The 27,125-nt window shown below is 46.2% G+C and overlaps 1 protein-coding gene across 1 annotated transcript in view; it reads right to left on the reverse strand.

The window, feature by feature from the left end:
* noc2l (NOC2-like nucleolar associated transcriptional repressor) overlaps nucleotides 1–27,125 on the reverse strand; it is a 220,264-nt gene that overhangs the window by 60,073 nt on the left and 133,066 nt on the right. The window contains exons 16-17 of the mRNA XM_048561296.2: nucleotides 8,337–8,450; nucleotides 5,738–5,873 (exon numbers count right to left, since the gene is read on the reverse strand). Coding sequence (XP_048417253.1) covers nucleotides 5,738–5,873; nucleotides 8,337–8,450 — 250 coding nt within the window. The remainder of the gene's footprint in view (nucleotides 1–5,737; nucleotides 5,874–8,336; nucleotides 8,451–27,125) is intronic.

The raw sequence follows: 27,125 nt of genomic DNA on the forward strand, positions 1-27,125 counted from the left end.
TTGCCTGGAATGGAGGGTAGGTTGTATGAGGAAAGGTTGAGAGACCTAGGGCTTTTCTCTTTAGAACTATGAAGGATGAGACATGACTTGATAGAGGTGTACAAAATAACCAGAGGTATAGATAGAGTAGACAGCCAGAGACTTTTTCCTAGGGTGGAGGTAGCTGTTAGATGGGGGTATAGTTTTAAAGTGAGTGGAGGTAAGATGTCAGGGAGACGTCAGAGGTAGGTTCTTTACTCAGAGAGTGGTCGGAGTGTGGAATGCATTGTCAGAGAGGGTAGTGGAGTTGGCCTCATTAGGGGCATTTCAGCGGCTATCAGATAGGCATATGGATGATAGTATAAGGTAGGGGTGGAGGTGAGGGACATCTTAGGATTGGGGTAAACATTCGGCACAACCTCGTGGGCCAAAGGGCCTGGACTGTGCTGTACTGTTCTATGTTCTGTTATAAATGTCACCATTCCAAAATTACACAATCAATCAAGACTTAAATACTTCCAAGAGAGACAGAAATCGCTGGAGAACCTCAGCAGGTTTGGCACCTAATGTGGAGAGAGCGCGGAGATTCTTTTCTTCAGAAATGTCACTGGACTCAAAACATCAGCGTGTTCCTCTCTCCACAGATGCTGTCAGACCTGCTGAGCTTCTCCAATAATTTCTGTTTCAGACTGCTAGCATCCATAATTTTGTTTTATCTTAATACTTCAATGCTAAGGTTTGACTGAGCCACAATATTAGGCAGCTGCTGGTCGAGCTGTGCACCGTGTCAAAGGGGTTTACTTTAAAGGAAAGATGTTCTGCAATGGCATCACCAGTAAGTCCAGGATTTATTCCCCAACCTTAGCTGTCCTTGAACAGTTCAGCTCGAGTAATTGCACATTTCTGTGGGTCTGGAGTTACACGTTGCCCAGACCAGGTAAGGATGGCAGTTTCTTTGCTCAAAGGACATTCGTGAACAGGGTGGGTTTTTGATACCAATTGGTGGCTCCTATTACCATTAGTTTCCATTTACAGAAAATTATTCTTCGAATTTAAAGAAAACCAGCTACTGTGGTAGGATTTGAACCTGTCCCCGCCAGGGCATTAGTCTGACTGCTGGATTACTGGAGCAGTGATGCTACCAAATGACAGTAATGTTCTGTCAGCACAACAATACAGGCACTCTTCTGGAACAAAGTCCCATCGACAGGAGAATGGAATACCACAGGAAAGGACATAAGTTAACAGTTTGTCAGCATTCAGTGGGCCCGGAGAGGAGTGGGATGGTCAGTGGGCCCGGATCGGGGACGGTCAGTGGGCCCGGATCGGGGCAGGAATCGTCAGTGGGACCGGAGCGAGGACGGTCTTTGGGCCCAGAGCAGAGCAAAGACGGTCAGTGGGCCCAGAGCGGAGCGGAGCAGGGTCAGTCAGTGGGCCTGGAGCCGGGATGGTCTTTGCGCCCAGGGCGGAATGAGGACGGTTAATGGGCCTGGAGTGGAGTGGGATGGTCAGTGGGCCCGGAGCAGGGATGGTCAGTGGGTCCAGGGCGGAATGAGGATGGTCAATGGACCCGGAGCGGAGTGGGATGGCCAGTGGGTCCAGACCAGAGCGGGTCGGTCAATGGGCCTGGAGCAGGGATGGTAAATGAGCCCGGAGCGGGAACGGTCAGTGGGCCCGGATCGGTGACGGTCAGTGGGCCCGGAGTAAGGACGGTCTTTGGGCCCAGAGTGGAGCAGGGTCAGTCAGTGTGCCTGGAGGGGGAAGGTCAGTGTGCCTGGAGCAGGGCTGGTCTTTGGGCCCAGGGCGGAATAAGGACGGTCAATGGGCCCGGAGCGGAGTGGGATGGCCAGTGGGCCTGGGGCGGAGCAGGGTCAGTCAGTGGGACTGGTGGGGGATGGTCAGTGGGCCTGGTGCAGGGATGGTCTTTGGGCCCAGGGCGGGATGAAGATGGTCAATGGACCCGGAGTGGAGTGGGTCGGTCAGTGGGCCCGGAGAGGAGTGGGATGGTCAGTGTGCCCGGAGTGGAATGGGATAGTCAGTGTGCCCCGAGTGGAGTGGGATGGTCAGTGTGCCCGGAGCGGAGTGGGTCGGTCAGTGTGCCCGGAGCGGAGTGGGTCGGTCAGTGGGCCCGGAGCGGAGTGGGTCGGTCAGTGGGCCCGGAGCGGAGTGGGTCAGTCAGTGGGCCCGGATCGGGGACGGTCAGTGGGCCTGGAGTGGAGCGGGGACGGTCAGTGGGCCCGGAGAGAGGACGGTCTTTGGGCCTGGAGCAGAGCGAGGATGGTCAGTGGGTCCGGAGCGGAGCAGGGTCAGTCAGTGGGCCTGGAGAGGCAAGGTCAGTCTCCCTGGACCAGGGACAGTCTTTGGGCCCAGGGCGGAATGAGGACGGTCAGTGAGCCCAGATCGGGGACGGTCTTTGGGCCCAGGGCAGAGTGAGGATGGTCAGTGGGCCTGGAGGGAAGTGGTCCGTCCCATCAGTGGGCCTGGAGGGGGAAGGTCAGTGGGCTTGGAGCAGGGACGGTCAGTGGGCCTGCAGCAGAGCAGGGGCGGTCAGTTTTCTCAGAGCGGCGCGGGGACGGTCAGTGGCCCGCAGTGGACTGGGGATGGTCAGTGGGCCCGGTGCAGAGCAGACTAGCTGACGGGCTGGGGAGCTGAAACGGGGAGGCTAGTGGTCAGCAAGCTGGGGTCCGGTACAGTCAGCCTATCTGAGATGGTGGTCAGGTACCTGTAAGCCCAGTTGGGGTCAGTCCAGTGTGGGGCGGGCGAGTGAGACCACATGTGGAAAGCCCTCAGTGTGGACTGACTGCAGGCTACAGAAGGACTCTAATGTTCATCTTTAGCATTATAACATGAATTAGAAAGTTAAAGAAATGATGAACTGTAATGTAGAATTCTTAGCTTTTTTTCTTTATTTCTCTGTTTTTGTACCTAAGATTTGTAACTATGTTCTCTGTACCTAAGATGGCCCTGGGTATTTGCAACACTGTACACTTTTCACTGTACTCCTGGACTTGAGCACACGTGACAATAAAACTTTACCCCTAATTCTAATATACTTTAGTCAGTTACTAGGGTGACAGAGTCCTTCCTCGTTGAGGTGCTCTTCATCTGCTCTATAGTTTGACATAACTTTCTAAGCCTTATCTGTTTTTTTTGTGATGCTAAGCTTTCACCTAGTCTGTAATTTGAAATCAAAGCACAGGTATTTAAACAGGATTAAATTTTCACCTGTAAATAAATCACGGCTAAGGCTACTTCTGTATAATGTTGTAGATTAAGGGATTTATGCTTGCGGAGGGCTAAGGACGAAAATTAATGGGCATTAGGGTAACATTTAATGGCCAACAATACTTTGGTACAAAAGATATTTCTGAGCCATGTTGGTCACGAAAGCGAGATAAATTACAATGTCGGTGTATGTTGGAACTGGAGAGCAGAAAATGCACAAAATATTCCCAGTCCAAGAGCCATCATGAGTCTGATCCGCTTTCTTCTGATGTGCATTGTTCCCCGAACATCAGAGTTCCTGACAGCTCAGCACAATATTCCCAAATCTTGTATCAATCATTGCTGAGGAATGAAATTACAATTCGAATTTTAACACCCCATTATGAGCCATTTTGTTCAGGGTTTCATACCCAAGAGGAAATTAACAAGATACAAAATAGTACAGAGCAGTCACGATAGACTGTAAGGTTTTTTTTTAAATATAGAATCCCTGCTGTGTTGGAACCGGCCATTTGATCCACACCAACTCTCTGAACAGCATCCCAGCCAAACCCTACCCCATCTCTGCAAACTTGCATTTCCCAAGGTTAACCCACACGTCCCTGGATACTATGGGACAACTTAGCATGGCCAATCCACCTTAACCTGCACATCTTTGGACTGGGGGAGGAAACCCAAGCAGACACAGGGACTATGCGCGAACGCCACACAGACAGCCGCCCAAGGCCGGAATTGAACCCAGGTTCCTGGGGCTGTGAGGCAGCAGTGCTAACCACTGAGCCACCATACTATGACCTGGCTGTACTAAGTGTGCAATTGTCAGAAATACAGTTTGCCCAAGTCATCTTGGCACACAGTTTCTCCACGAAGCCACTCGTTATGTTGTTATTATCTTTTAATTCCAAAATAACTGATGAATATGTGTGGGATTATATTTTCTCCAAGTGCAGAGACACAGTTTCTGCTGATGCTAGTTGCCTAGTAGCAATTTGGGCCTTTTGAAAAGGGGAGCAATGACAGCATGCAGGCAGCCACAGAACAACATCACCGTGATTTACTGTGTTTTAACATCCTTGGTAGGAAAAAAAATGTTTGAAGTTGCTCGTCAGAATATCTGTAGAGTTGAATTAATTTGGGTGCCATGCTTAATGTATGCTAATCAGGTAGGAAATGAGAAGCATGGCCAATTACAGATTCAAACTGGATCAAATAATTAATTTAAAAAAAGTGAGACTTAACCTTTCGGCATTTTTAAAATGTCCTGCAGATCCTGAGCATTTCTTACCCTAGCCAGTCAGCCAGCAGCAAGATTTTTGCAAAGTATTTACAGGGATACCATTCAGCCCCACACATTCATGCTCCGTATTTTATCTCAGCAGTGTCATCAAAGTAATCTCCCTGATGCTTTCCTTCTCATGTGTCCAACTATGTTGACACATAGCTGAAGTTATGTCCCTTGTGTTTCACAATCCAACCATTCTCTGAGTGAACATCATTTCCCCCAAATTCTCCTTTGGATTCAACAGTGACTACCTTTAAAGAGAGACTAGCATTTGCATAGATCCTGTAATGGCTGCAGAGGAGGTCCGCCATTGCTCTGCAGTTAATTCAGTATTTTTGAAGGGCCGTCGCTGTTATATTGTGGGAAGCATGAGAGCCAATTCACACACAGCGAGGTCTCTCAAACAGCAATACAATAATGGCAAGGTAATCTGTTTTTCCAATGCTGATAGAGAGTTTAATATTGGTCAAGCAACTGGAGAGAATAGCCCTGGATTTTTGTACGTTAACCTGAGAGCACAGGTCGGACCAGTGCAGTGTTCTTTCACCACTGCACAGTCAGGATCATTCAGCAAATGGTAGTCAATTGCACAATCCCATCTAGGTTGGATACTGTTATGAGTTTTGCATTGAATTATGCTTATAATCAAGTGAGAATTGTCAAGAAGGCTTACAGTGATTCAGAATATTGCAAACTACATGAACACACACAGCCCTGTTTGTTGCAGACAGAATGTACATATACATGCAGTGCACCTGTTTGAACTCAACAAAATTTGCTGGTTTATTTCCCAGGGCAATGCCTTAAGCAATCTGAGTTAACCTGATTTAAACTTTGGACAAACTCCAGCAGTTAATTATCCCTTGCCCCTCAAGCAGCATCAATGCTGGTGTTCCTGTTAAACTAGTACTCTTGCAAATTGTCCTGTTGAATATAAGACAAAAAGCTTTGGCAAAATGTCTCCTTCTCAGCAATACTGAAGTTCTGTATTACCATATAACCAAGCAGAGTTGAGTATTCTGCCTATTGATAGAAAACAAAAAGTACTTTGCAACGGTACAAGTCTGGTAGTGTATATACACATGTGCACACACTTTCTCTCTCTCTCTCTCTCTCGCTCAGTTCCTGCCAACAGTTTTGTTCCCTGAGACTGGAGTTATTGATTTGGGGCTGTTTCCTTTGTCTTTTTAGCAAAACTCACACTGTTCCTTGTAACTCTGCCCCCACCTCCACACCATTTTCAAAACATACCTTTAGATTTAAGCCCACTGCTTTCATCATCAGAGTCACTGTCAGACTCAAAGAGATCCTTGAACTCTTTCTTGTCTTTCTCTTTGCTCTCCTGCATCTTCCTGCGTTTGATCTCAGGGAAATTCAGGTCTTCCAGCTGGCGAGGGAAAGAGGCAAGAACATGAAATAGGAAATAAGCATTTACTACAAAGTCTGCTTTACGTGCACTGACTTAAAACACCGAGAGCAGGGTCTCATCAAAAGATATTTCCCTATCTGCATACAGGCATTGGTGCCCAGTGATATGCAAAGGTGTTCCTAAAAGGGACATTTCATTAGGACTCATTACTGCTTCAGCTGCTTGGTGTCACCACTGGACTGCTCACAACATGATTTACAGTTCTTTCTAAACACTGTGGAAGCACGATAAGGACCTGACGAAAATGATACCTCGGGAGGGCTGACCGACTCTGCATCCTCTCTGGCACCAAGCAGACTGAAGTGCACCAGAAACACTACACTTACCACCCAAAAGAATCAAGTAACGTGTTAAGTTTTCAGGAAGCCGACAATGGAAACAAACGTGACCTACTGTCCCTCTGGACTCAATTCTACTCCCTTTAAAGCATTCACCAACTTCCACACTGTATATTCCAATCACTACTTCTTTTCAAAAAACAGTCAGCTTCATCGCTGGAGTTTGCTCGGAAAGATTCACCAAGCTCAACTTACGCAAGACATCTCGAACAAAAACCTTCTGAAACAAAAACAAAGTTGCTGGAAAAGCTCAGCAGGTCCGGCAGCATCTGTGGAGGAGAAAACAGAGTTAACGTTTCGGGTCCGGTGACTCTTCCTCAGAGCTGATGGTGGCTGGGAAAACGTCAGTTTATGTGCAGAAAGTAGGGAGGTGGGTCGGGTAGAGAGTAAACAATAGGATAGAGCTCAAAGAGAGAGAGAGAGAGAGAGAGAGAGAGACAGTTGGACACACAAAGGATTTGCTAACGATCAGGCTGGGAGGGTGAACAGTTGTTAAAGCGGACTGTTGGTGACTAAGAACCTTCTGAAATACTGTGCTGACGAATTAGAGGCCCGTAGTTAGGACTTCAAAACCAAGGAGGCTAGCCCCATTCGCTCTTTGAAATAAAACAGACTAAAGTATTGAAGTCTGGCCCTGCTCTTCTCCTATTTGTTTCCTAAAAGTGCCGTTGGCGGCTCCGATCTCATTAGATACTCAATCAGACCAAGATTATTTTTAATGTGACAGACCTTCTCAAGGAGCAGAGTTGGATTTAGCCACCCTTGCGAGACTACTTCCTAATCAATCAATCTGTGCAGAGAAGTCGTTACATGCCTCATGGCAGGTGGGATTTCAACCGGGGCCTCCTGATCACTAGTAGGGACACTATCACTGTACCACAACATGGCAAGACAGGTGTGTGTCCTATCCACAATGAGAGTCATTCATAACAGGTGACATGGCTGTTTGGGCTCATGTTAAAACCCTTACCGCAAGTCTGTGGGATTCAATTACAGAAGGACTACAGCACAGGAGGTGGCAATTGGGCCCATCACGTCTGCACTGATTCAGTAAACGACCTGCTGCCCATCTCCTGCCTCTCAAAACTGCAATATCTATTTTCTCCCATCCTTTCGATAAACCGGAAAGCGGATTTTAAATACTTCCCATTTATTTAGGTTTTAGAGCGAGGCACAGAAACTGAATGTCGTTATACTGGATCGAGGCTGATGTTGCTGTGATGCAGGTCCAATGTAGTGCAGCCTTTGTTTTAAAGAAGTAATATTGTCCATTCACAGCCGACAGCCTCAGTTGGGTCATTCTATCGGCAGTGATCCCAAGTGGCTTCAGGAGTGAGCTGGGGATGTTAAGTACGCAATAATTCAAACACAAGGAAGCACGACCGTCCAAACTGACCCTGCTCGTGTTAACAAGCTACAATGAGAGGCAAAGTGTGAGAAACTGGACCACTGCCTCTGCCCCAACCTCTCAGTAACTAATGAGTCCTGTTGTTAGTTTCAAGGAGAAGGGGGTGGACTCTGTGACAAAGACCCCTCACAGTACAGCGGAGTGCTGGTTTCTGCGCTAACACCCAGAGCTGGGCACTGAACATCCGCTTGACTGGGATGCTGCAGAGGGCATATGAACTTTGGGAGAATGTGACAAAAATCTTACTCACTGGATCAGATTTGTCCATGGCACATTTGTGGCGATTGGAATGAGGTCAGCCAGTGGATCTCAATGACTATGAGATCCCTAATTGGGGTTGTTAACCCGAGTCAATCAGGGAGCCCTGGCTGACAGATATAAAGAGGAGATTCAGAGAGTCTCCTCAGTCCAGAGACAGGCTCTGAGCTGGCTGGTCAGAGCCCATGTACTGCGCGTGAGTAAATAAAGGGTGACAGGATACCGGCCTCTGTGGAGATATTTCAATGTTCTCTGTTGGACTTCCCAATTTCAGGAACTTATACAAGTTCCTAATCCTTTCAGAACTGCCCAAAATCACTCTCACTCAAACTCTCAAATCTGTTTTTTGAGATAAGTTCTGAAGTTGAGTCCAGCAGGGCAGCAATAAAGAAAGTTTCTCAAGATGTTTGTACAAACCCTCTCCTTGCCAGTGATCTCCAGTGCAATCTCCTTCTCTCTCAGTTTCTTCCAGCTGCTGTAGTACTTGTGCAGTGGTGTCCCCTCGTCTTTCAACGTTTTCTCCCACACAGCCTGGTACACACATAAAGAAAGAACCTCGTTACAGCGAAGACAAAACCTGCAACGCGAGCCGTTAAAAACCTGCTAACGCGATCACTGGTGAAATCTATACAAAATAATCGATCAATAGCCATTCACCACAAAAGTAAGAAAACAGCCCTCACAGGCCCCTGCATGCTATTACTCACGTGTCTTGTTGTGGGACCTCAGGAGGTCACAAAGCATTTTGCAACTACTGATGTTTACAAACATGGGGAGAAAGCAGGAGATTGCTACTAGGTAACGAAACTCATAGTACAGGCTGGTGCAGGCACGATGGGCTGAATGGCCTGCACCTTGTGCTACAACACTGTGAAGTACTTTTGATCTCTTCTCATTGTTGGAATGTGGGCAAACACAGCAGCCGACTTACATAGTATCAGAGATAATGGGAACTGCAGATGCTGGAGATTCCAAGATAATAAAATGTGAGGCTGGATGAACACAGCAGGCCAAGCAGCATCTCAGGAGCACAATGAGTCTTAACTGCCCTCTGAGATGGGCAATAAATGCTGACCTAGTTAGCGGTGCCCTCATCCCGTGAATGAATTTAGAACATGTTGAATTTTGAATGAAAAAGAATTGTTCTTTCTAGGTCAGCATTTATTGCCCATCTCAGAGGGCAGTTAAGACTCATTGTGCTCCTGAGATGCTGCTTGGCCTGCTGTGTTCATCCAGCCTCACATTTTATTATCTTGGAATCTCCAGCATTCTCTGATGAAGGGTCTAGGCCTGAAACGTCAGCTTTTGTGCTCCTGAGATGCTGCTTGGCCTGCTGTGTTCATCCAGCCTCACATTTTATTAGCCGACTTACATAGAGCAGGTTGCCTCAAATAGCAACGTGATTAACTACTATTGAATCTGAAATAAACACAGAAACTGCTGGGAACAGTCCGCAGGTTAGGCAGTGCCTGTGGAGAAAGAAACTCCAGCTGGTACTGGTGTAGCCTCTCCACAGAAGACAATCCACTCATTCCAGGTATTAGTCTAGTAAACCCTCTCTGAACTGCTCCCAACACAATAACAATACTCTAAGTCTGATGACCAGTGCTGTGCATGATACACCAGATGCAGTCTCACCAATGCCCAAAGTGCACCAAAGCGAAGCATTACTTCCCTTCCTTTACATTCAATTTCCAGCAGCTTTCCTGATTACTTGTCGTACCTGTGTACTAACTTTCTGTCATACATGCGCAAGGACATCCAGATTTCTGTCCACCCCAGAGCCTTGCAATCTTGCAGCAGTTAGATAAAGTGCTTCTACTTTATTAATTCTGCCAAAATTGACAATTTCAGTTTCTTACATTGTACTCTGTTTGCCAACTTTTTGTCATTCACTGAACCTATCTACATCTCAGTGTAGGCTCCCCATGTTCTCTTCACAACTCACTTTCCATTCTAATCCAGCTTTGATTCATCATGATAGACGCATGGGATCTGATACAGAAACTCGGGGAGGGCAGAGGGGGGCCTTACCTTAACATCTCAAGTGAGGATGGCATCTTCGACAGAGCAGCAGTCCCTAAGTACAGCAAAGTAACTCAGGTCTCTGGAGAGGCCCAAACATACCTATGTACAGACAGACAGACAGACAGACAGACACACACACACACACAAACAGGCATGTGCATGCACGCACAATCGTGCAAACACACAAGCTATTTTAAACAAAAACTTTACCTTTTCAAACATTTGGCTGCCGATTTGAAGTCAAATGAACATCAACCATCTAATTGTTGTTTCTGTACGCTTGACCTGCTTTTGATGCTTTCAACAGAGATTCACTTAATCAATAACACAGATCACATTTGAATCCTGTCTAACAAATTCCACAGGAGTCAAAGTATTTCACACACAAACAGCTTAGGTTTCTAGATATTTGCTTGTACCCCCGTAAAGTGCCAACTCAATTATGAATGAAACATAAATCTATACACTGCCATTCTTTTAAGATTTCAGTTCATACGCTGCAAAGCCAGAGCAAGCTTGATGTTTGCATCAAACTGCTCAGTTATCAGGAGTTACAAAACTTCCATCCCATCTAAATAACAGTTCTCAGAAACAATTCTTTTTCATTCAAAATTCAACATGTTCTAAATTCATTCACGGGATGAGGGCACCGCTAACTAGGTCAGCATTTATTGCCCATCTCAGAGGGCAGTTAAGACTCAACCGCATGTAGGCCAGACCAGGTAAGGCAGTTTCCCTCCTTAAAGGACATTAGTGAACCAGATGGGTTTTTCCAACAATTGACAATGGATTCACGGTTGCCATTAGACTCTGAATTCAAGATTTTTCATTGAATTCAAATTCTACCATCTGCCTTGGCGAGAGTCAAACCTGGGTCCCCAGAATTTTACCTGGGTCTGGGGATTAAGAGTCCAGCGACAACACCACTAGGCCGCCACCTCACCTTATTGACTGCGCTGTTTCCCTGCCTTTCCTCATGTGTGGGACAGGCAGTGATTCGATGAGGGGCTCTCACACCTCTCACTCAGAAGGCTGTGGGTTTCTACCTTACTTCAGCTACTTGGATACGAAAATCAAGAAGCTGATAGCTCTCCCAGGGCAGTTTTGAGGGAGTGCTGGAACACCTTTGAATATGGTACATACTCGGGCGAATGTAGAAGATTCTCTGGCTGGATGTTGAAGAGGAGCCCCGCAGTTACATCCAGTGCAATGTCTGACAGTTATCACAGAACAGTCTCTACCACATTACTGTCCCTATATATGGAATTACCTGCACAATTTCTCACGCTATAACACTGGTTATATTTCAATACCAAGCCACTGGCAGTCAAGGACTTTGGGACATCTGGTGAAGATGACAGGATGCTACATCAACGTGTACTTTTTATTCACTTGTGGGATATGGGCATTGCTGACTGGCCAGCATTTATTACCCCCCTGCCCAGGTGCCCTTGAAAAGGTGGTGGTGAGCTACCTAGGTAGATCCATAATACTCCAGGATTTTGATCTGGTCAGTCAGTGAGTCTATCTTCTTCCACTGTATGACGCTTGTGAACGGGTGAGGACCTGAGGTGACGTGAAGGCATTTTTGTTTCATTCCTTGGGCTTGGGCATCACTGTGTAGTCTAGCATATATTCCTCATCCCTAACTGCCCAGAGGACGGATAAGAGTGAAACACATTGCTTGTCTACGTCAGAAGATAAGAAACTGGAGCAGGAGAAGGCTGTCTGGACCACAAAGATAGCTCCACCATTCAATAAGGTCATGGCTGATCTTTTCATGGACTCACCATAACCCTTAATTCCTTTACTGTTAAAAAATCTACCTCTCATTGCCTTAAAAACATTCAACAAGGTAGCCTCAACTACTTCACTGGGCAGGGAATTCCACAGATTCACAACCCTTTGGGTGAAGACATTCCTCCCCAACTCAGTCTTAAATCAGCTCCCTCACTATTTTGAGGCCATGTCCTGTGGTTTTAGAGTCACATGTAGGCCAGACCAAGTAAGGTCAAAGGATTTCCTTACATATAGGACATTAGTGAACAAGAAGTGTGTCAATTGTCAATGATTTTACAGTCACCATTCAGCTGCTTTTGAATTTCAGATCTGCTGTGGTGGAATATGAACCCATGGCCCAGAACATTACAATAGAAACAGAGCAAACAGAAGGAGGAACAAGCCATTCTGCCCTTCAAACCCTGCTCAGCCACTCAATATGGTCATGGCTTGTCGTCCAACTCAGTATCTTCTTCCTGTTTTCTCTCTGCACCCTTTGGATTTCTTTAGCCTGAAGAATGACATAGCATTCCTTTTCGAAAACAAATTTTGGCCTCAGCTGCTTTCTGTGGCAGAGAATTCCAGATTCAAAGCTCTGTGGGTGAATAAATTTCTCCTCATCTCAGTGCCAAATGGCCCTCCCTATATCCTTAGACTAGCCTCTAGTTCTGGACTCCCCAGTCATCAGGAACATCCTCTTGTGTTTACTCTGTCTGTTGGCACGGTGGCTCAGTGGTTAACACTGCAGCCTCACAGCGCCAGAGACCTGGGTTTGATTCCACTCTCGGGTGACTGTCTGTGTGGAGTTTACACATTCGCCCTGTGTCTGCGTGGGTTTCCTCCAGTTTCGTTCCACAGTCCAAAGATGTGCAGGCTAGGTGGATTGGCCGTGCTAAATTACCCATAGAGTCCCAGGAGAAGCAGGATAGGTAGATTAGACATGTTATTGGATCCCTAATCAGCCATTATTCTATTCACAATGTCAATCAAGGTCAATGATTACACAGATCACAATCTGAGTGTTAGCATGATACAAGCAAGCCATCATCACCATGACTGTGGTAGCAGTCACAGGAAGAATAGCAATATCTGATCACAGCCATCTATTGGAGGAAACTCAGGTTGCACAAAAGCTTCGCATTGGGTATAATCATACTCAGTGACATTTTGTTAGACAATCTCTAAATAAATACAGGCAATGATTCTCAGATTTCACCAACATGGTTTTGTACTTGACTGCTCACGGTCACCAGGTGCCTTCCAGATGCAACGAGTTATTACAGTGTGATGCAATGCATAATTAACTAACTTCCACTTTGCACTTTAGCTGCTAAAATCAGACAATAGGCAGTTATAAATCAAGGATTAAGATTATTACCGAGGAGGCTAACTTTTGACTTCTCTGCCACAACCTGCTTAATTTATTTTGTGTCTGTTAATTAGTGCATCCCTCCGCTGTGCCACTCATCTCCAGTCTGCTTGAGATACTCTAGCTCTGTAACTGGGGAGGGTGTGTGTGTGTTCGTGCGTATCTCTGTGTATCCATGCATGTATCTACACGTGTATATAACATGCTTGTGCATGTGTGTGTTCATGTGCTTGCATGTGCATGTTTACATGTTACACAGAAATGAACAAAGTCAGCCATAACTCTGAAGATGTTCCATTTTCTCTCCAGCCTGTTACAACCCAAATGAATGGACTCAGACAGGGAGCATCCACTGATGTGACACATCACCAGGATGAAGATGGAACTTGGGATGGCAGCACCTGTCTCCAATCAGTGATTTTTTTTTTTGGAAATTTGGTTCAGAGATGTGGGCATTTAGTGCACATTCCCATCCCTAAAGGGAAGCAGATGGGTTTTACAACTGTTGCTGATCATTGGGACCATAACTGTGACATGATTTATACTCCATATTTACTCAGTGAGTTTAAACTCCCACGATGGGAATTGAAGCCATATGTCCAGAGAATTATCCTGGGCCCCCAGATTGCTACTCCAATGACATTCTCTCTGAACCACTGATTTTCCCTCATAGCATCCCTACAGTGTGGAAACAGGCCATTCAGCACATTGAGTCCACACTGATTCTCCAAAGACTATCCCACCCAGACCCACCCTACCCCTGTAACCCTGCATTTCCCATTACCAACCCACCTAACCTACACATACCTGGACACTATGGGGCAATTTAGCATGGCCGATCCACCTACCCTGCACATCTTTGGACTGTGGGAGGAACCTGGAGCACCCGGAGGAAACCCACACAGACACGAGGAGAATATGCAAACTCCACACAGACAGTCGCTCGAAGATGAAATCTGGGTCTCTAGTGCTGTGAGGCAGCAGTGCTAACCGCTGAGCCACTATGTTAACCTCATCTGAGCGGTCTATCCGTAAGCCCCTTGAATCTCCTGTTTCTTTCTGAAATTTGTGGCAATTTAGAAAACGTTATCAGGGTTCAATTTATTGATTCTAATTAAAATATTGAAAAGAATTGCTCCACGGTTAAATGTTCTTGATTCCAGATGTGTTGTTGGGTCCATATGTCCAACATCTGCCAAGGTAGGATTCAAACCTGTCTCCCAGCGTATTACCCTGGGGTTTGGACCGCTAGTCCATTGACAATACTGCGACAGCACCAGCAGTTCTACAGCAAGCAAAATCTACCTATAAAAATGTTCTCAGGATGTGAAATCTGAAAGAAAATGAGTCTGAATCATTGGAGGTTTCACTAGTCTGGCAAACAGAGGACCAACAGTCAATCATTACCCAACTCGAAACTCTTTTCATGTGTAACTGATTGAGGTTCAGAAGTTGCTACGCATTATTAACAACTCAAGAATCTACTTAATTATCAATCAAAGCCCTACACCTACCCTTCATTTATTTCTGCCTGCCCTCCCCCCTCCCCAGTACTGATGGAGGAGTTTGGTCCGAAATGTTGACTTTCCTGCCCTTCTGATGCTCTCTAACCTGCCGTGCTTTTCCAGCCTCACATATAGGCAGTGACTGGTTTATAGAATCCCTACAGTATGTGCCACCTTGTGGCATAGTGGTGGTGTCTCCACCTCAGGGCTAAGAGGCTTGGGTTCGAGACGTACCTGCTCCAGAGGTGTGTGAGAACACCTCTGAACGGATTGATTAGAAAAATACGTATAAAAACAAATACCTTCAAACAGAATCCATACGGTGTGGAGGTCGGCTATTTGGCCCATCAAGTCCACACTGACCCTCTGAAGGGCATCCCACTTCCTACCCTGTCCCTGTAATCCTGCATTTCCCATGGTTAATCCACCCTGCCTGCACATCTCTAAACACCGTGGGCCAATCCACCCTAACTTTCACAGCTTAGGGCTGTGGGAGGAAACCAGAGCACCCGGAGGAAACCCACGCAGACAGACAATCGTGCGAGGCTGGCGTCGAACTATGGCTTAACTATTTTCTATTCAACCAAGCTTGATATTTAAAGTGTCTATACATACATATTTTCCATAATGTGTCATTTTAATTAAGCTTTGTAAGTGAATACTGATTATTTTGGGGGAGGAAAGGAAATTTTCCACGAATGTCTCTTGAAAGTTAACATTAAAGAGTGAAAGCAGTGTTGGACAATGATTGGTTCTCAGTGTTTGCCATGCTGGTGAAAACTGTTAACTTTAGCAAATCGGGTATTACTGTGCAGATTCCAGGCATGACTAATGACAGAGTTACCCCGTGCTGTACATTCTGACCAAGAAAAGTGGCGTCACCTATTTGAATGATACGGGATTTTCCCCAGGGTCCTGTCCATCAACTAACATCATTGTATTTTAAAAGAAAATAGCTAATTGCCCCAGCTGTCACCTCATTGCTGTTTGAGGCTCTTGCCACGTACTGTTTGGGGTTACCGCCTTTCTAAACTAGCAACACTTTCACACAACATAGGAGCAGAAGTAGGCCATTCAGCCCATTGAATCTGCTTCACTGTTCAATGAGATCATGGCTGAGCTGATAATCTGCCTTTTACCCATGACCCTCGATTCCCTTACGGATCGGTCTATCTCAGCCTTGAACCTGTGGATTTGTTGCAAAGTGCGTGGGGACAGCCCATGGTTGTGCAAGGTGCCACATAAATGCACACATCCTGGGGAAAGAACACTGGCAGGAAAGCAAGCAAGCAGCGAGTGAGGCCTGATCCAATGCAGTTGGAGCAGCAATGTGGGGAGGAGCCACAAACAAACCGACACAGAGACACGACAATGTTTAGTAAGCCCGACTCCATCATGATGGATGCCCTTATTAGATGAACAGGAATTCAAACAGCCCCATTCATCTTTGGCAAATGCTTGTGATAGCATCAGTCAGACAGATTTCAGGGACAGACGTAAGCAAGTTCTCAAGACTTGCCTCTGGGGCAATTGAAAACAATTCCAATTTGTCTCAGAACAATTTCTAAAGCTAGTTTCTGCCTGGCATTCATGGTTTTAATAACATGGTGGATCGGCACTGGCACTAGTCCAACAGCTGCTTTCCATTTAAGTTTAAGAGGCCTGGAAAATCTTTGGAGTTGTGTCCCTTGGGCCCACCCATGACAGGACAGTACCATGCTCTTTCTCCAGGGCATCAGGAGCTCAGCCAAGGAAGGATGCACCCACTTGACAGTGAGAAGTCAGATACAATCACACAGTCATCATTGAGAAAGCAACTCTCACACCAGCACCCAAAATCACCTCACTGAGAAAACAATGCTCAAACACGCACACACACTCACACAGACAGACATAAGCACACAGGCTAGTTTGGACACATGGGCGCGCGCGCACACACACACATTTGGACACGGGCACACGCGCACGCGCGCGCACACACACACACACACACACACACACACACACACAGAAGCACTGGACATGCAGTCAGATAGACACACATTTATAAACGGACACACGTAGGCATGTACAGAGACACGGCAGATGCAGTCAGACGCACATGTGCACAGACACACGCACATAGGCACTCTCATGCATGTACAAAGACAGCACATGCACTCAGGCACATGCTTATACCTAGACAGACACATACACATAGACATTTTCACATGTGCGCACAGAAATACAGCCAATGCACTCAGACACACATTCACAGGCACGTGTACACAGATTCTCATATTTACACAGGCATGCACACAGACACACGTGTATACGGACTCTTGGATGTGTCCACAGACATATACACATGCACACAGAGACACGCGTGCACAAACTCTCAGATGCATACACAATCACATATACATGCACTCAGGCACATGGGCTGGAAACAGGCAATGAAAAATTATGACATCGTAAGCAAAGAATAATTTCCTAAACTTGATAACGTGAGACTTCAAACAAAACACGAGAAACAAAAAGCATATGTTGACCTCCCGTAATCAAGTTGCACTGTATTTATTTTGAGGAAACACTAGTGAATCACCCATGGCATTGCTCACAGTGTAGGTGTCTAGATGTGGGTCGAGCAGTGGATGTAGTCTACATGGATTTCATATAAGCTTGTGACAAGGTCACACACGTTAGACTCGTTAGGAAACTATCAGCCCATAGGATCCAGGGCAATTTGGCAAACTGGATCCAAAACTGGCTTCGTGGCATGAAGCAGGGGTGATGGTAGAAGGGTATTTGTGTGACGGTAAGCCTGTTTCCAGTGGTATACCACAGGTTCAGTGCTGAGGCCTTCAATGATTCGTGATTAATCATCATTAATGATCGAGACATGAATTGAGGAGGTATGATTAATAAATTCACAGATCAAACAAAAATTGGTGATGTGGTAAATAGTGAGCAGGAAAGCCACAGACTACAGGATACTACAGATGGCCTGGCCAGAATGGCAGAACAGTGGCAAATGCAATTTAATTCGAAACTGCATTGGTGATACATTCTGAAAGGTCTAATAAGGCAAGGGAGGTTATTATGAATAGCAGGACCCAGGGAAATACCGGGCATCAGAGGGTCTTTGCTGTGCATGCCCATTGATCCTTGAAGGCAGCTGGGGTACTTGTCTTTATTAGTCAAGGCACTGAATACAAGAATAGGGAGGTTATGATGGAGCTGCACGTCATGTTAGTTAGACCACAGCTGGCGTACTGTGTGCAGGTCTGGTTACCGGGCTATCTGAAGGATGTGATTACTCTAAAGATGCAGGGAGCTCACCAAGATGTTGTCTGGTTTTCAGCATGTCAGTGACACAGAGAGAGTTGATAGGCTGAGGTGATACTCCATAACTGCACAGAAGGTTGGGGGGGGGGGGGGGGGGGGGGGGGGGGGATCCGACTGAGGTGTACAAAGTTGTGAGGGGCAGAAACGGGGTAAATATGGAGTAACTGCCACCTTTATTCGAGGGATCAATAAGCAGGGGTCACAGTTTTAGGGCAAGGAGCAAGAGGTTTAGAGGGGATTTGAAGAAAAAAGATTTCAGTCCGAGGGCTTATAGGTATTTGGAACAACTGGCTGAAAAGACACAGAGGTGGGATCCTTAAAAGACATTTAGGAATTATTTAGATAAGCCATTGAAACGCCATTTCAAGGATTGAGAGGGGAGGAATTTCTTCACCCAGAGAGTCGTGAGTCTGTGGAATTCACTACCACAGGAAGTGTTTGAGGCCAAAACATTAAATGCTTTCTGAAGGAGATAAGCTATTCCTTAGGGCTAAAGGGATAAAAGGGTATGGGGGAAAAGCAAGTACAGTGGACTGAGAGGATGGTCACCCGTGATAATATTGAAAGGCACAGCAGCCTCAAAGGGCTGAATGGCCTACTCTTGCTCCTAATTTCCTTGTTTCTAACATATTGTGGTTTGATTTTAAAAGCTCCGGTCATGGGGTTCACCTTCACACGAGCATTTTCATATGACATATGGAGAGGAGGAGATTGATAGGGGAAATCTTTTTTACCCCAGCACGCTCCTTCCCCCACAATGAACCTTACTGCTCTTTACTCATTAAAGGAAGCTCAAGCCCTCTTCCTGTAAGATCCTACACCAATAGCAGCCGTTGTCCCCCAAGGTTGGTGCTCTTCTGCCATCTACCATGCGCCATCAACATCAAAAACTCCCCGGTGCCACTGCTGTTTGGGGCGACTCGCAAAACAGCAGGGATGGTGAGATCTTCAGTGGCCCCATTGCCGTCGGCAACTCGGGCAGGATGGGAACGTCGCAGGTGTCGAATGGAGCTGCAGGAGCAGGGGAACGTCGGAGAGGTGAGGGCGGATCGGCCACTGTCAGCTATGAATGGCTTTTTTGCTTTTGTCGGCAGAGTCTTTGCAAGCAGAGGAGATAGCTCACAGCAACAGCACCCTCACAAACAGCATCTTCTCCAAAATCAAACAAAGAACTGTGGATACTGGTGATCTGACCCTCAAAAGCAGAAACTCAGCAGGTAAGAAGAGAAAACAGAGTTAACCGTGTCGACTTCAGACATTGACTCTGTCTTTTACCACAGCAATTTTTGTGTTTGAACACCTTCTCTGAATAAAAACCAAAACAACTGCGGTTGCTGTAAATCAGGAACAAAAACAGAAGTTGCTGGAAAAGCTCAGCAGTTCTGGCAACATCTGTGAAGGAAAAATCAGAGTCAACGTTTCGGGTCTGGTGACCCTTCCTCAGAACTGACCCGAAACGTTCACTCTGTTCTTGCCTTCACGGATGCTGCTCGAACCGCTGAGCTTTTCCAGCAGCTTTGTTTTTGTACCTTCTCTGAATAGCTGTGTAGTAACGCTGACATTCATTCCAATTCAGTCTATCCTCAGTAATTGCAGTAGACCTCAGATTATGTGCTTGATTGGAAGATTTTACGTCCATGAAACTAGCTTCCACTAGCATCACAGAGCAAAAACTGAAAGGAAAAGTTTTTTTTGCCCTGCACCAGGAATCAGGAGACCGGTGAGTGGGAGTGGCGCTACCAACTAAAGGATGTAAAATGAAGGTGGCTGAAAATACTATCAACCTGTCTGCATTGAGCTCCACAGCACAAACAGAACATACCCACAGTCCTCTGGTGTGGCCATGAGAGCTATCTTTGTAGGTGAAAGCTGTTGCAGATGCTGGAATCTGCACTGAAAACAACAAGTGCTAGAGATCACAGCAGGTGACAGCATTGTGGGTCAACCCACAGCCAGAGGACTGCAGGGGTTAAAAAAGGCAGCTCACCACCACCTTCTCAAGGGCAGCTAGGGATGGCCAAGAAATGCTGGCCCAGCCAGCGACGCCCACATCCCACATCCCACAAATGCATGAAAAAATAAGGGCAGGCAGCAACCGTGGAGAGAGCGCAAGCTAATGCGAACCTAGTCTCCGATGAAGAGTCATCTAGACTCAAAACGTTAGCTTGCTCTCTTACCACGAAGGCTGGCTGCCCCACTGTGATTTCCAGCATTTGTTGTTCACAGGGCTATCCTTCAACTCGTTTATCATCAGCCAAAAGAAAATCTGACCCTGAATTCTGATCTTGAAAACCACTGTTATTTGTAAATTGCAGCTCCTCCCAAGATCTTCAGCCTGAAATTAAACAAGGTGCTTTTACTTTACCATTTGTGTGGCTTTGTTGAGATTCCATTCAGTAAATTAGAGCTGCTTATTGGTTTCTGGCAGTAATAGAATTCCCACAGTGTGGAAACAGGCCCTTCGGCCCAACAAGTCCACACTGATCCCCAGAGCATCCCACCCAGACCCATGCCCCTATAACCCACCTAATCTACACATCCCTCACAACCATGGGCAATATTTCGTGGCTAATCCACGTAGCCTACACATCTTTGGACTGTGAGAGGAAACCGGAGCACTTGGGAGGAAACCCACGCAAACACTGGGAGAATGTGCAAACTCCGCAAAGACAGTTGCCTGCGGGTGGAATCGAACCCAGGTGCCTGGCACTGACAGACAGCAGTGCTTGCTAACCACTGAGCCAGCACTCAGTGCTGCCCTTGGTAATAACCGAGCCTACAGACAGGATAGTCCGGGCTCAGCAAGTCATGCCTGAACTACACCCTAATTTTTAACCAGGATGCTGACTATACAATATTCTGTTCAATCTCTCCAGAATGAGAAGAAAACAGCAATAGTTGGAAATGAATGTATACATCACACTGAAGCTTCATTTCAAAGTACAGAAGACGAGTTAGAACAGTACACTACATTCATAAGTTCTACTGATCTTTTTTCACTTCTGCATGACTATTTTTGTTTTCTTTTAAACTGCTAATCTGCAGATCAGGTGTGATCCTCAGTTGACAATTAACAAATGGGAATAATAAAGTTTAGAATGAATCTTAATGTTTCGACTCCTTAAATTGCATCTTCCAAACAAATAACCACCACCATCCAGAAGGTCAAGGGCAGCTGATACATGGGAACACCACCCCCTGCAAGTTCACCGCCAAGCCGCTTACAGTTCCCACTTGGAAATATATCGCTGTTCATTAAGTAATGCTGGATCAAAATCCTGGAATTCCCTCCCTATGTGGGTCTACCTACAGCGCAGCAGTTCAACAGGGCAGTTTACCACCATCTTCTCAAGAGGGAAATAGGGTTGGGTAATAAATATTGGCCCATCCAGAAATACCCACATCCTACAAACGAGTAAAAATAAGGTAAAATGCTCCAATGCCTGCTGGGTTTTCAGCACCAGCTGTTAGTGATGAAACTGCTTCAGAAGCAAGGCTCGCAAGATGCATCAACGCTCATCAGGCCCAAGGAGAAAGGATCTAGTCTGAGGTGGAATTCTTCAAAGTGCATTGCTCAATATTATCCAGCAGACTTGACAAAAGAATGCACCATCACCCTGAGGATTGATAATTCCAGGGATGAGAGAGCCCAGCTTTGTGAATAAACCCCTGGCTCCAGGACGAGGGCCAAGAGGGGAATTTTTTTATTTTTAAAAGAGGTCTTCAAATTCATGAGACGTCCAGACGGAGTAGACAGAGGGAAGCTGTTCCCATTGTTTGGAAGGACTGAGAATGAGCAGACATCAACCATCAACCTAAGGTAACTGGTAAAGAGAACCAATGGAGATGAGAGGAAAATTGCGTTCTTAATCCAGGGAGCAGTTCAGATCTGAAATGTATCACCTCAGCCTATGGTGGAGGCCAATTCAAACGGGTTTCCAAAATCAAATTTAGTCAAGGAAAGAAAGGATCTGCTGGGCATCAGAGAAAAGGCGGGCTGTGGATCTAACAGTGTTACTGTCAAGGGCATGCGAGACCAAAGGGGCTCATTCTGTCCCACAACCATTTCTCAGGACTCTGCTGACCCAGGGACAAGAAGGATTGGCAAGAACATTAGCCTGCTTAGGCAAGAAAACATTTTGCAAAGAGCTTTGTTAGATGATATGGGTTTATTCATCAGGCTGCAGTGTTGGAGCGATGTTAAGTGGCTCCAAATTTGGAAATGATCCACAGCTGATCCACTGTAGCAGGAAGAGGGCCTATTTTAAAATCTAACTGGAAAAAGAAAGTCTTCACTCCAAACTCTAAAGTGTGCACACATGGCACCTTGCTGTGATCTCAAGTCGGCAGCAGGGATATCTGATCATTCGCTACCAGCCAATGGGAAATTTACTTTCAGCTCTGCACAGGCAGAACTGGTGAAAAATAATATAAACAGATATAATCGAGCAGATGACAATTCAAACAGACTGCTGAGAAACAGGATGGTAGTTATCAGCAGCCAAAAAAAATGGTCTCGTGAATAAGGTAAGGAAAGAGAGACCTGCAATTATATAGTGACTTTCATGATCTCAGGACACCCCAATGCACTCTGCAGCCAACAAAGTGCTTTTGAAATATTGTCACTGTTGTGGGAAATGCAACAACCAATTTTACTAATTGTTGGAGCTTGCTGTGTATAATGTGTTCTTTTTAATTTGCTGGGCAAATAACCCAGCATTTATTGCCCCTTAATATGCCAGAGGGCATTTAAGGGTTAACCACATTGTGGTGGTTCTGGAATTATCTGGAGTAAAGATGACAGGTTTCCTTCCCGAAACAGGCATTCGTGACCCAGATGGGTTTTTAACGGTGAATAGCTTTTTGTGTTCCAGATCGTTATCAGTGACAAATTTCATCATCTGCCCTGGTGGGATTTGATCCAAAGTCCTCGAACTTTCACCAGGGGTTCACGATTACCAGGTCGGTGACATTACCACTCCGCTACTGCCTCACTACCTTAGTCTTTCATGCACTGTGTGTTTCATTGGTTGGGCAACTCTATCTCAGAGTGACCCTGAGGAGGTGGTGCTGAGCCACTTTCTTGACCCACGGCACAAAGTTGTAAGGAAGGCTGTTCCAGGAAACTGACCCAATGACACAGAAAATAGCTCCAATCCACAATGCTGTGCAGCTCAGAGGGAAATTGCAGATGGTAGAGTTCCAATGTATTTGCATCCCTTGTCCTTCTACTGGCAGAGGTTAAGGGCTTGGAAGGTACAGTCAAAGGAGTGTCTTCAAGGTACAACAGATTGCAGCCACTGTGTGTTCCTGCTGCAAGCAGAGAACGTTGAAGATGATAGATGTGGTATCAATCAAGCAGGCTGCTTTGCTCTGGATGGTATCGAGCTTCTTGAGTGGTGAAGGGAGTCTGGAGAAAGATGCAGTGGATTTTTGTCAAGGCTCATTCCGAACAGCTCAGTGATGCAGGACTCTGTGCTCTATGGTCTGCTCCCTGGGGCGCGCACACAGACAAACATCAACTGCACCTGGAGGACCAGCAACTTGGTGAAAGACGCTCTTTGATCTGCTCCAAATTTGTTGGTCTTCCAGAACAAGGAGTTGACCTGGACCAAGTGTTGCAGGCTGGCACATAACAAGGTCCAGGTCTATGTGCTGAGGGACACACTAAAGCTTGGGGCAGCCTCTGCCAAGGTGCAGTGGGGAAAGACCACCATCTGATGTCTTCCTGCTGAAGTTAGGGGGGAGGGTCCATTCAGTTACTGGACCCTCTTGGTGCCTCAAATGCATGAAAGGATGGTCTTGTATGTGGTCAGAGATGTCTTTGGTTTGTTGGATAGAGTCAACCTTGAAAGTTCTTGTTTCCTTGATATGCTACTGTACAGTACCGAACTGCATTTGTGACTATGTGAATACACAAAAAGATATTTTTTATGAATAAAGTATAGCTTTTAAATTTAAAAAAGTTGTTGGAGCTGCATTCATTCAGAAAAGTGGGTACTATTCCATCCCACCTCTGACTTGCAGATAAATCGTGAATGGTATTTGGAACCAGGAGGTGAGTTCTTTGCTTTTATAACCATAGTATTTCTGCTGTGGCTTCAATCTAGTTTCTGATTAATGTTAACCGCGCCCGCCCCCACCTACCACCCCCCCCCCCCCCCCCCCACCGCCGCACCCCCACCATACTGGGTATTAAAGCTGATGGATTCAGTGATAATAACTTAAAATAATGTACAGGAACAGTGAAAATTAAATTCTCTGAAACCTTCTCAAAAGGGAAATTTTAATAAGTTGGACCAAATAGGAAATGACAGGAGAACATAACTATGTAAACTGATGTTTCAGAGAGAAAGCACCCAAATAGTGGGCCAAATGGTCTTTGACATGGAAAACTGGCTTGTCAGAGGAAATACTGGACACTAGAAACGTGGGTCAAAATAACTTTCTTGATTGAAGGCTCCTCTGAGATTGTCTCAAGCACTATCTTTTAATATGAAAGTTCTAAACTAGGGATTTCATATTCTTTAGCAAAGAACGGATTCCCTCAATAGTTTGAGGTTTCCTTGGGCCCCAGTTTGACAGGTTTAAAACCACCTCTTCTCCTTTGTATCTTCCATCTCTTGCTACCCTTGTAGCCTGCTTCTCTCTCCATGCTATTCCTGTAGCCCTTTCTCTTAACTCACTCAGAGCTTGTGCCCTCCCCGCATCCATCACTAACCCCCTCCCGCCCCCAACCTTCCCACAGTCACCTCTCTCGCTGACAGTCTTGCCCTCTGCCCATCCGTGGACCCAGCAAGTGGAATTCTTGGCTTGGTCAAAAGGCCGTCACCGGTCCTCACTGAAGGTGGCCCATGCTGTGAACCCCTCCCCCACTGATGTTCCCTGTCATTTTTGTGTTTGCATTGTGCAGACTTAGAGTCATAGTCATTCAACATGGAAACAGACTCTTCTGCCCAACTCATCCATCCAACCAGTTTTCTTAAACTGAACTAGTCTCTCTTGCCGACAGTTGGCCCACACCTTTCTAAACCTTCCTTCACGTACCTGCCCAAATAGCTTTTAAATGTTGTAACCACGCCCACCCCTACCACTTCCTATGGCAGCTTGTTCCATCCATACACCACCCTCTCTGTGTGAAAAGGTTGCCCCTTCGTTCCCTTTTAAATCTTTCCCTTCTCACCTTAAACCTATGGACCTCTCGTTTAGGATGCCCCTACCGTGGGGAAAAGACCTTGGATATTTACCCTATCCCTGCCCCTTATGATTGTATGAACCTCTATAAGGTCACTCCTCATCCATTGACACTCCAAGATAAAAAACCCCAGCCTATCCTGCCTCTACTTACAATTCAAACCCTTCGGTCTCAGTAAGATCCTTGTAAATCCTTTTTGCACCCTTTCCAGTTAAATAACATCTTTCTTTCTGAGGGCCATGTGTGGTCTTGGCTGCTTGAAGCTAATTGGCATGAATGGGACTGCCATTCACTGGGGCTGGACCTATCAGTGGGAACCTGGCCTCCCCTCCCCACATCACTCAGCAGCTGACCCCAGCCCGCTGGCTCCAGCCCCGATCCACTCCCTCCCCAGCTAAAGCAGCACGGCCCCCTCCCCGATCACTCTCTCATTGCCAGCACTGTTCCACCAATCATAAGCTGTATCTGTCCCTCATTGGCTGTTGATTGTCTTATCAGGTGTAAGCCCAACAGAAAAGCCGCAGATGGTTGGAGCAGCAGTTCCACACCATTTCCCCCAGCTAGCTGCCCTGAGTAAATCCCACCCCACCGCTCTCCCCACCCCCCCCCAGCCAGGTGATCTGATGAGCCCTAGGGGTCCCTGTGTATGTTGAACACTGGCAGAAGAATTGGATGCATCGTTTGTCTCAGTTCGGAGGTAACTTTAAATACAGGCTGATATGACGCAAGTTGCTTCAACGCAAATTGGTTTTAACGCGATTGAAGAATTACAGAACGCTATTTGTAGCTATTTCCCTACCTGTATTGGTTATAACGCGATTCTGTCCCGATCACTTTAAACGTCTCAGTTCTTGAGAGATTTGCTTATAACATGAGATCACATGAGAATGGAGCTATTGCATTGCATCAGAACCAGCTGTTATAGGGACATCATTCTTTACTTCTCTCGGTGTTCCTGAGCTGAAGTGTCAGTTATCAACTCTGGACAGGTAATCTGTTTCTATTTGTTCACAGGATAAAGGCATAAGGGGTCCTGAAAAGGAACCTCTTCACACAGAGGGTGGTGCGTGTATGGAAGGAGCTGCCAGAGGAAGTGGTGGAGGCTGGTACAATTACAACATTTAAAAGGCATCTGGATGGATACATGAATAGGAAGCATTTAAAAGGGTATGGGCCAAATGCTGACAAATGGGACTTGATTTATTTACGATATCTGGTCGGTGAAGATGACTGAAGGGTCTGTTTCTGTGCTGTAGGACTCGAATGACACGCTGTCCTGCTGGCTAGTCCAGCGTTTATTGCCCAACCTTAATTGGCCAGAGGGTAGTTAAGATTCTACCACAGTGCTGTGGGTCTGGAGTCACATGTCGGCCACAGAGGGGAGGATAGTAGATTTTCTTTGCTAAAAGTCATTCGTAAATTAGACGGGTTTTTTTTGACAGTCGGCAGTGGGCTATCATTTAATTCCAGATTTGTAATGAATTCAAATTTCTCTCACTGCCATGGTGGGATTCGAACCCCTGTCCCCAGATCTTTAACCTGGGGTTAAATTACTAGTGCAGTGACATCACCGCCCTCCCCAAATTCCTGGAGATGGTGTGACACAGAGGGTGGTTCGCGTGTGAAATGAACTGCCACAGACAGAGGTAGATGCAGGTTCAGTTACAATGTGTAAATGGCACTGGGAGAGGTACGTGAATAGGAAAGGTTTGGAGGGATATGGGCCAAACACAGGCAGGTGGGACGAGTTAAGTTTGGGAAACTTGGTCAGCGTGGACGAGTCAGACCAGAGGGTCTGTTTCTGTGCTTTGTGACTCTATGACCTCCTGCAGCAACTGAACAGAATCTTCTGCCTGTACCAGACACACACACCTACCCACCCACCTACCCACACACACCCACCTACACACACACACACACCTACCCACCCACCTAACCCCACACACACACACACACACACACACCTAACCCCCCACACACACACACACCCATACCCACCCACC

This window comes from Stegostoma tigrinum, chromosome 28, assembly GCF_030684315.1.
Source record: "Stegostoma tigrinum isolate sSteTig4 chromosome 28, sSteTig4.hap1, whole genome shotgun sequence".
NCBI lineage: Eukaryota > Metazoa > Chordata > Chondrichthyes > Orectolobiformes > Stegostomatidae > Stegostoma > Stegostoma tigrinum.